The sequence below is a fragment of the Miniopterus natalensis genome, chromosome 11, assembly GCF_054644295.1.
Source record: "Miniopterus natalensis isolate mMinNat1 chromosome 11, mMinNat1.hap1, whole genome shotgun sequence".
Taxonomy (NCBI): domain Eukaryota; kingdom Metazoa; phylum Chordata; class Mammalia; order Chiroptera; family Miniopteridae; genus Miniopterus; species Miniopterus natalensis.
Genome location: NC_142091.1, coordinates 49,277,423 through 49,285,741, shown reverse-complemented (window position 1 = coordinate 49,285,741; position 8,319 = coordinate 49,277,423). Strand labels below are relative to the sequence as shown.

At 51.2% G+C, this 8,319-nt stretch overlaps 1 protein-coding gene across 2 annotated transcripts; it reads right to left on the bottom strand.

Moving 5' to 3' along the window:
• Positions 1-2,390: 2,390 nt before the first annotated feature.
• LOC107546742 (calcitonin gene-related peptide 2-like) lies at positions 2,391-5,998 on the bottom strand. 2 transcript variants are annotated; one of them, XM_016225220.2, is made up of 4 exons: positions 5,913-5,998; positions 5,507-5,659; positions 3,401-3,585; positions 2,391-2,816 (listed from the first exon to the last, which is right to left on the bottom strand). In XM_016225220.2, the coding sequence occupies exons 1-3, from the start codon at positions 5,996-5,998 to the stop codon at positions 3,426-3,428; spliced, it is 399 nt and encodes a 132-aa protein (XP_016080706.1). In that variant the 3' UTR covers positions 2,391-2,816; positions 3,401-3,425. The 2 variants fall into 2 exon arrangements, with proteins under 2 accessions (XP_016080706.1, XP_087678381.1); XM_087822255.1 differs by lacking the exons at positions 2,391-2,816; positions 3,401-3,585 and adding an exon at positions 4,478-4,676 and having other exon boundaries at positions 5,507-5,707.
• Between the last annotated feature and the right edge of the window lie 2,321 nt (positions 5,999-8,319).

Sequence of the window (8,319 nt, the reverse complement as noted above, 5' to 3'; positions counted from 1 at the left end):
GACCATTAAGCTAACCAAGCAGAGACTTCAGTGGCCACATGACAAAGAATAAAGACTTTAAAAATGTAGTTCAGACAAGTCACTAAGCAAACAAGTAACAACAACTACAACAAAAACCAACAATTATAAACCCCAGCGTGGGTGGCGGGGAAGGAATATGATTTCCAAAGTTTCCACATTATACTATTTAAAATGCCCAGTTTTCCAAAAAAAAGTATGGGACATGCAAAGAAACAAGAAAGAATAGTTTATATGCACAAGAAAAGCAGTTAACAAAAACTGTTCCTTAGGGAGCACAGACATTGAACTTATTAGACCGAAAGTTCTAAATCAACTATTTTATATATATTGAAATACTATCTAAAGAACTGAAGGAAAGTATGAGAATGCTGTCCCACCGAATATAGAATATCAATAAGATAGAAAGCCAGTCTTTCCTATGCCCTGCACAGTCCCCCATGTTCAGTCCCCCTACCCCCATTACTTCTCTGAGTTCATCTCCCACTTCTCTTTCCCCTCACTCACTAGAGATCTGACTCACAAGAAAAACATAAGGTAAAGGAACATGTTACAAACCTTACCCATGGGTGTAGTCATCAAAATTAAGAATGTGAGAGTCCGGCCGGGCGTGGTTCAGCTGTTGAGCATTGACCTGGGATCCAGGGTTCGATTCCCAGTCAGGGCACATGCCCGGGTTGCGGGCTCGATCAATGACTCTCTCATCATTGATGTTTCTATCTCTCTCTCCCTCTCCTTTCCTCTCTCTGAAATCAGTAAAGATATATTTAATTAAAAAAAAAAAAGAATGTGAGAAACACTATTGGACAAATAACTTAGTTTCTCCAACAAATAAATTGCAGGAGGGGGGGAAAAGATGGAGGGGGAACCTCTACATGAGAAGAGTCTTAAAACATATGAACCAGCAGTGATGTGAAGACCTAATTTGAGCTCTGATTTTATACATATATGTATACATAAATGTATTTTATATATGTGTGTGTAATACATACACATTTTTATAATTGAGAAATCTGGACTATCACTAGATGTGAGATATTAAAGAACAGTAAGAAATTATTGTTAATTTATTTTCATTATTAAATGGTATTGTGGTAAAGGGTACTTCCCTTTTAGAGATACATGGGGAAATAGTTATAGATATGCTGATGTAATAATTCATGGGAGGGGGAAATAGATGGCACATAGACTTAATAATATTGACCATAAATTGATCATTGAAGCCAAGTGAGTGTCTTAGTCCATTTGGGCTGCTATAACAAAATGCCACAACAGACTGGATGGCTTATAAACAACAAATATTTATTTCTCACAGTTCTGGAGGCTGGGAAGCCCAAGATCAAGGCACCAGCGGGTTCAGTGTCTGGTGGGGGGCCCACCTCCTCATTCACAGCAGTCTTTTCACTGTAACATAACATAGCAGTGGAAGGAGTGAGGGGATTCTCTCTGGCCTCATTTTTAAGGGCACTAATCGCATTGGTGAGGGGACTGCCCTTATGACATACTTGCCTCTGGAAGGTCCACCTCCTAATATCATCACTTGGCTATTAGGTTTCAACATATAAGTTTCAGTGAGAGGTTCCAAGGGACACAAACATTCACCCTGTAGCACAAAGGAATGGGTAGAAGGGATCCATTTTATTAGATAAAGATTAGGGTGTGTATATGTGTAAATTTTCCCATCTGTCTTCAAAGTCTGATGGTCTACCATGTGAAGCAGCTAGGTTAAAGAACTGCTCACAGGTCTCCAGAAAACACCAAGAGCCATTGCTGGGAGGCATACAGTGCAGTGGTTTCAACGGTAAGCTCTGGAAATCAACACCTGAGTCTGTGTGACCTTGGACTTGACTCCTCGGTGCCTGTTTTCTCAGATGAGAAGTGGAAATAATAACAGTACCTACCCCATAAAGCTGTCATGAAGAGTAAGTGAATTCATGGGTATAAAGCACTGTCTCAGAACATTGTCTGGTCTAGCGTAAGCACTAAACAAATATCAACTATAATTATTATTATTGTTTCATTCTCACCCAAGGATATTTTTCCATCACTTTTCAGAGAGAGTGGGAGAGAGAGAGAGAAAAAAAAAACATTGTTGTGAGAGAGACACATCGATTGGTTGCGTCCCTCACGAGCACCAACCAGGGCCTACTTGGACCAGGGATCAAGCCTGCAACCGAGGTACATGCCCTTAACCAGAATCGAACCCAGGACCTTTCAGTTCGGGGGCTGACACTTTAACCACTGAGCCAAACAGGCGAGGGCTCAACTATTATTATTATTATTATCATTATTATTATTATTATTATTATTACATAGGAAAACAAGTTGAAATAAACCACAGGTCTTGAAACACATGTATCCAAAATATGTTTTTAATCTTGATGAAGTTCACAAATGGCACAATACTGACATTTCCTTAATTAAATTATACAATCAGGCTCTTAGACAACAAAGCGTAGCGTCACCCCAGAGGCCACGAGAGGCAGTGAGCTCATGTCCCCCTGTGGCCTGGCAAAGCCACGGTGATCAACAGGATATCTCTCAAAGAACCAGTCTGCTACCAGATAAGCTGTTGGGAGACGCCATCACGTTTACCGCGCATAGAATCAAATATAAAAAGGTGCACAACAGATATGGAATTAGCTTATTTTTCATTCGATTTCATTCCTTTTGATTGACAAGGGTGCTTTTTCTTGGTATCTATTAGGATGCAAACATGTGTATCTTCCATGGGGCCTTCTCACCAAGCTGTTGTCAACAGAAATGAACAGAAGCGGTGAGTTCAGTTTCATGGGGACCTGAGACGGAAAAAATTAAAAGCAGGGGAGAAAGAAGGAGACATAAAATGAGAGCTAGAACCGAGGGACAAGGGGAATAAACGCCATCGCTGCCGAAAGGAACATGCACTTACAGAGGGGCTTCTTTAACCAAACAGCGATTATAAATCATGGATACGAGATGCAAGCAGGCTTTTCAAACAAAAGATAGTAATAATAACTATTTAACTGTCACTGTGAGCGCCAGCAGAAGTATTCTGATTACGGCCCTTTGGACTGGACCTGGGAACACTGGTCAAGGGTTGAGGGCTTTCCGAGCCTGGGCTCATCCTTGAGGACTGGCCTGGCAAAGGTTTGCGGGGCCCCCCTTTCTGAGTTCAGCAAGTATTTTTTTTGTTCATTTCTCAGAAAGGCAAAATCGCATCTCTGCAGCCTGCCCTAGTGCTCTGATTTCAAGCTTAGCTGGAGAAAGAACTCACTACCTCAGGAGGAAGAAAGTAATTGGAGAGAAGCATCTGAGGAACCTACCAGGTCGGTGGGTTTCAAGAGGTGGATGTTAACCTCCAGACCCCTTCCCCTCCCGTCCAACAGTAAAAGGCGGTCACCTTCTTCCTGGAGTGGGTTAGGAGCTCAGGCCTGAAGGTCTCTACGGCGACGGCCATAGCTACCGGGGCCCACATCGGTGGGCACGAAGTCGTTCTTCGCCATTCCCCCGAATTTGCTCAGCACATCTGCCAGCCTTTCGATCGCACATGTGGAAGTGTTACAGGATCTCTTCTGGGAAGTGACACTGCTTTGCAGAATGGAGGAAGAAGAGAAAACCTGTTAGTGAGAGGCTGGAGTCAGGAGCCTACCCCATGGGACCTTCTCGAAGAGAATGGTAGCTCTTCAACATACCACTTAAGTGTTTCTCCTAAATTCAATTACCAAAGCTGTTAGAGGAAATGGCCTGGCAGCCCCTGCTAGGAGCCCTTCATGAAGAAACTCAGTTCCTAACCATGGACACAGGCTGAAAACCTACACTTATCGTCCTGTACGTATAATCCCTTTGGGACCAGGAAGGAGTGTTCAGCAAAGGCCCAGGCCCACCCCAGGACACACAAGAAGCATACAAAAGCCATACCCCAGCCATGAGCACCAACAAAACCACTTTCCATGAGAAAATGAAAATTCCCTGAAGTCTTACCTGGGAGAGGCTCAGAGAACAGGGCTTGCAGGGTCCTCTCCCAGAAGTGCTTACCTGCACCTGTTCTTGATGCTGGACCCGGTCACCAGGGAGCACTCACCAAGCCCTGTCTCCAGCTACCCTGAGGCTAAAATTACATTTAAATGCAGGCCTTGGGCACTCTTAAGCCTTGAACATGGACCAGAATAATGGCCACCACAGTGTAGATCCTTTCAGAAAACAGGTTTATTCATCAAGGTTGATGGATGAGGGATAAAGCAGGAACTGGAGGGTTCTGCCATGATATCCCCTGGGATCTCAAGAGGCTTCCCTCTCTCTCTCTTCTCTCTAACCTTCTCTGGGTGCTCTGCTCTCTTTTCTTCCATCCTGAGGTCCCCAATATTCTGTCATAAGCAAAGCTACCAATACCAGCTTGAAGAACAATCAGAGTGAAATCTGCATGCATTAAGTTCACCAACAGGAGCAAGAACGGAAATCTGGAGGGAGTGGAAAAATTTCACTTGGAATCCTGGGGCACCCCAAAGTTAGAGTAGATGTCCTTCTCCAAGCCACTGGCCATATCCCTTATCTTGCCAGGTGTCTCAGCCCCAAAGCCAATGCCAGAGAACATATGGAAGTTATTCAGGTACTTCAAGTGTGTGCCCAGCACACAAGCACTCAGATTACTGCACGGCTTAGCTCTGGAGCTGCCCAGGCTACAGGGAAAAGACCTGCCAGACAACACCATGCATGAGGTTGGCCCCAGGGACAGTCAAGCAGAAGATTAGACCAAGGAGGGGGTACTTCGAGCAGGGGCAGGAGGGGCAGGCAGGAGGGCAGCTCACACATGTTCCATTAGGAGAACTCAGACATTTGCTGAGTCAGCACAGTGTGGGGAAGGGCTTCGGTGGGGAAGGGGTGATCTTTCCTGCTCAGGCCTTCATGCTCTGCAGAGAGTACTACAGGTACAACCCGTTCCTCTGCCCAGGCAGTGCTTCAAGCTCAGGGTGCACAGGGAGGTGGGGCTGGGGAAGGGTGCTCTCCCCAGCTCCATGCCAACATGCACTACAGATCCTACACACGTAAAGGCCCCAGAACGACCTCAAACACTGCTCTACCTGAGCCCATCCTCTGCAAGGCCTTTGCAAAGACATCATAAAGGCAGGTGTGAGAGAACAACACACACATAAGCTCAATTTCTAAAACGTCTGAGATCTACTGGGTCCACCTGTTGACTTCAAACTTACCAGCCTGAATTCATCCAGTGCTGGAAAGTGTCCACAGTAGGGCAAGACCAGTCCCCAGAGAAAGTGATTCCTCACCTCTTCATTCCATTTCCTAGGGCCTTTCAGGAATGAATCTTTTCACTGCGTCTACTCACAATCCCTCCAGCTGCCCTGAGCCTCTGTATTCCATGGCGCATGAGAATGGCTGGGCCCCCAGGGCCTGGTGAACGACAGCCTCCTGGACTCCTGGCTGGGTGTTATTTTTCCTGCCTATCTGGGATGTTTCTCCTCCCTATGTCAAGGTGAGTGGGGAGCCTTACCTGGAGTCCTTCGTCTTCTGCTCCTGCACCTCCTGCTCCAGCTCACTGGTCTTCTTCTGTACATAGGCCTTCAACAGTGCAGCCAGTAGGAGGTAGCCTTCCTTCTCACTGAGTGCAGCAGAGTCGGTGTCTGGGAGGCTCTCCAAAGCTGATCTGGGGAGGGGAAGAAAACCCAGTACAGGCTCTGAGTCCCTGTCTGGCCTCTCCCCAGGATAAGCAGCCAGGCTTCCTGCTCACTGTGACTTGCCCTGAAAATGTGCCCTTCTGTCCCCACTCCTAGCCCACAGGGTTTGAGGCCAATGTCCAGCTGAGGGTGTTGATTCACTGGGAGCCTGGCTGTTGTGACTTCAGAGGCACAGAATTGCCTGATCCAGGGGCAGAGGCTAGTAGCTTCAGGCCCTCTCACCTGAGCCGTGCTGCCTGGAGGCCGCCTGCCTGGCACAGGACCAAGATGCTGAAAGCCAAGAAGGGGGAGGACTTCCCGAAGCCCATGATGCCTCTGTAAAGGAGAAAAACATTACCGCTGCACCAGAGCCAGCCCGGCCTGGCGACTGCAGACCTAGGCTCCAGCCCTGCTTCTGCCAGAGCTGCCTTTTGTCCTCAGGCAGGTTACCCCCACCTCTCCAAGCCTTGGGCCCTGTTCATTTGCCAGATGGGCTGCTGTGAATTTCCTAGTGAATGGCTTGGTGGAGCAGAAACCAGTGTCCTGGGGTGAGGGTGGGAGAACTCTGGCTCTGTTCTGTGGGGAGCCAGAGAGAAGCCACAGACGCGGGCTGCACACAAACCCACACCTTTTGCCCTCTGCAGAAACCAGGTGCAGACGCACGCTGCTGTAGACGTCATCTCCTGTCCTCTCAGGGACTGAGAAATCTAGGAGCACCTTCCCCTCGCCTGAACTTCCCACTAACTCCGGGAAGAGGAAAACCAGAAGGGCAAATGGGAAAAGAGTGCTGTGGGTTTGGGTTTGGGGAAAATTTTTTAACCTGCCAGTTACAGGTGTCTCAGGGCTTTGCTGCAGGGCAGTTTAGCAGCGGATCCTGGGCGCCAGCGCTCCGAGTTGAGCCCAAGGCTCTGGTGGGATAACCGCACTGCCTCAGGTCCCTGCCAATGCCCCAGGGACCCTCGCGGGCCGGAGGCGCCTCAGAGGAAGGCTCAGGGCTCCAAGTCCCGGGAACCAAAGTGGTCACTGAGGACACAGATCGGGCAGTGCGCTCCCAGACCAAACTCCGGCAGGCTCCTGCACGCCCGACAGGCACCAGCGCGGGGCCGCAGACCCGCCTCTTTGGACTCGCCGAGCCTCCAGCGCCGGGACGAAGCCCTGGGGATGCTTGGGGTACCACTGGTGGTAATTAGAAGAAAACGCACTGGCGGCCCCAACCGCCCGCCTTCTCCCGAGAGGGACGGAGAGCTGGGAGCATCTGGCTGGAGGTGGGCCGAGATGGTCGTGAGAGGCAAAGGAAAGGCAGGCAGGCAGGCAGATTAGCAAAGTGGGTGAACTGATCCAGAAGCAGGTTATTAGAGTGAGTGGGAAGTTCCTCACCTGGAGACTTGCGTTGCAGGAGAGCGCAAGCAGCCGGTCCCCCCGGATGGACACAACGCCTGCTGTGGGCGTCTTCCTAGGGGAGCTCTTGGCTCTTATTTCAGTGATAGTGGGAGGGGGTTCCCCACCAGCCGGCGCGGCCAATCCAAAGTGGCCAGGGCCCATCCGGCTCCGATGGCGTCATTGCTCCCGCTCCCCGCGCCCGTCCACTAGGGAGGGGAGCCACCGCTCAGACTGTCTTTTACAATGAGGTCATTGCTTGGAGAGCTTGAGGGCTGGGAGAGGTTGGAGAGCCTCCTAAGTCCAGAAAGTGGGGACAAATCGGGGAGTTTGGCGTCACCAAAAGTGAGGAGCCAGAGTTTCTCTCACTTTCTTGACGCCTGAACTCCGGCCTCGCCCTCCCCCCCCCCCCCACTCCAGTACCGCCCCAGGCCTGACACCTGGACCCCCAGGGGGACTGAACAGTGGTCCTGGCTTCTAAATGGAGCTCAGCTGAAACAGCCCAAGGCTAAGGAGGGAGGGGGGAGTCCTGGGGAGAGGGGCCTTGAAAGATTGATCTCTTTGGACCACCTGGGGTGCTCCTATGATACCCTCAGTTTCCTCCCCTCCCTCCTCCCACTCCCCTAGAGTACGCCACCCCACCCCCGCGCGCCCTGCGCCCCTCAGAGAAGTTTCATTCCCCGCCTGGCAGCCTAGCCTCCTCCCCCGCTCTTCTGGGAGGGGGAGGAGTGGGTGAGGGGACTGGGGAAGGGGCTGGGCCGGTGCCGCCTGCGCAGGGCCAGGCGTCCCTTTCTGGCCGCCTAGTCCTCCAGTGGGAGTTCAGCACCCCCTGAACCGGGGACCCTCCGCGGCAGCGCCCACCTCGGTTTACGCAGCTGCCCCGCACCACTGGCTCGTTTGCCAAACTGCCGGGCGGGACAGCCTGCGCCAGGGTCTCTACCTGCCCCGCCCCACTCGCACCCTGAAGCGCCGCATTGCTCCGCGGGCCGGCGTCCAGCGCCCACCCACCAAGGAGAGCGAGGCTGCAAACCCGAAGGTGCCCTCGGACTTTCACGCGCGCGCCGCTCAGCTGCGGACGCGCGGGGGGGCGCGCTCAGGCTTCCTGCCGGGCTCAAGGCCCGCACTCCCGTACCTGGACCCCAGCCAAAGGCTCTGCCTGTCGCATTCACACGCGCACACCCCTCCCCCCAAGTAAGCCAGTGCTCTCCGGAGCGTACGCGCCCTCGCCAGCCGTTTGCGAGTGCGCGCTCTCACCCGCCCCAACCAACTTCGC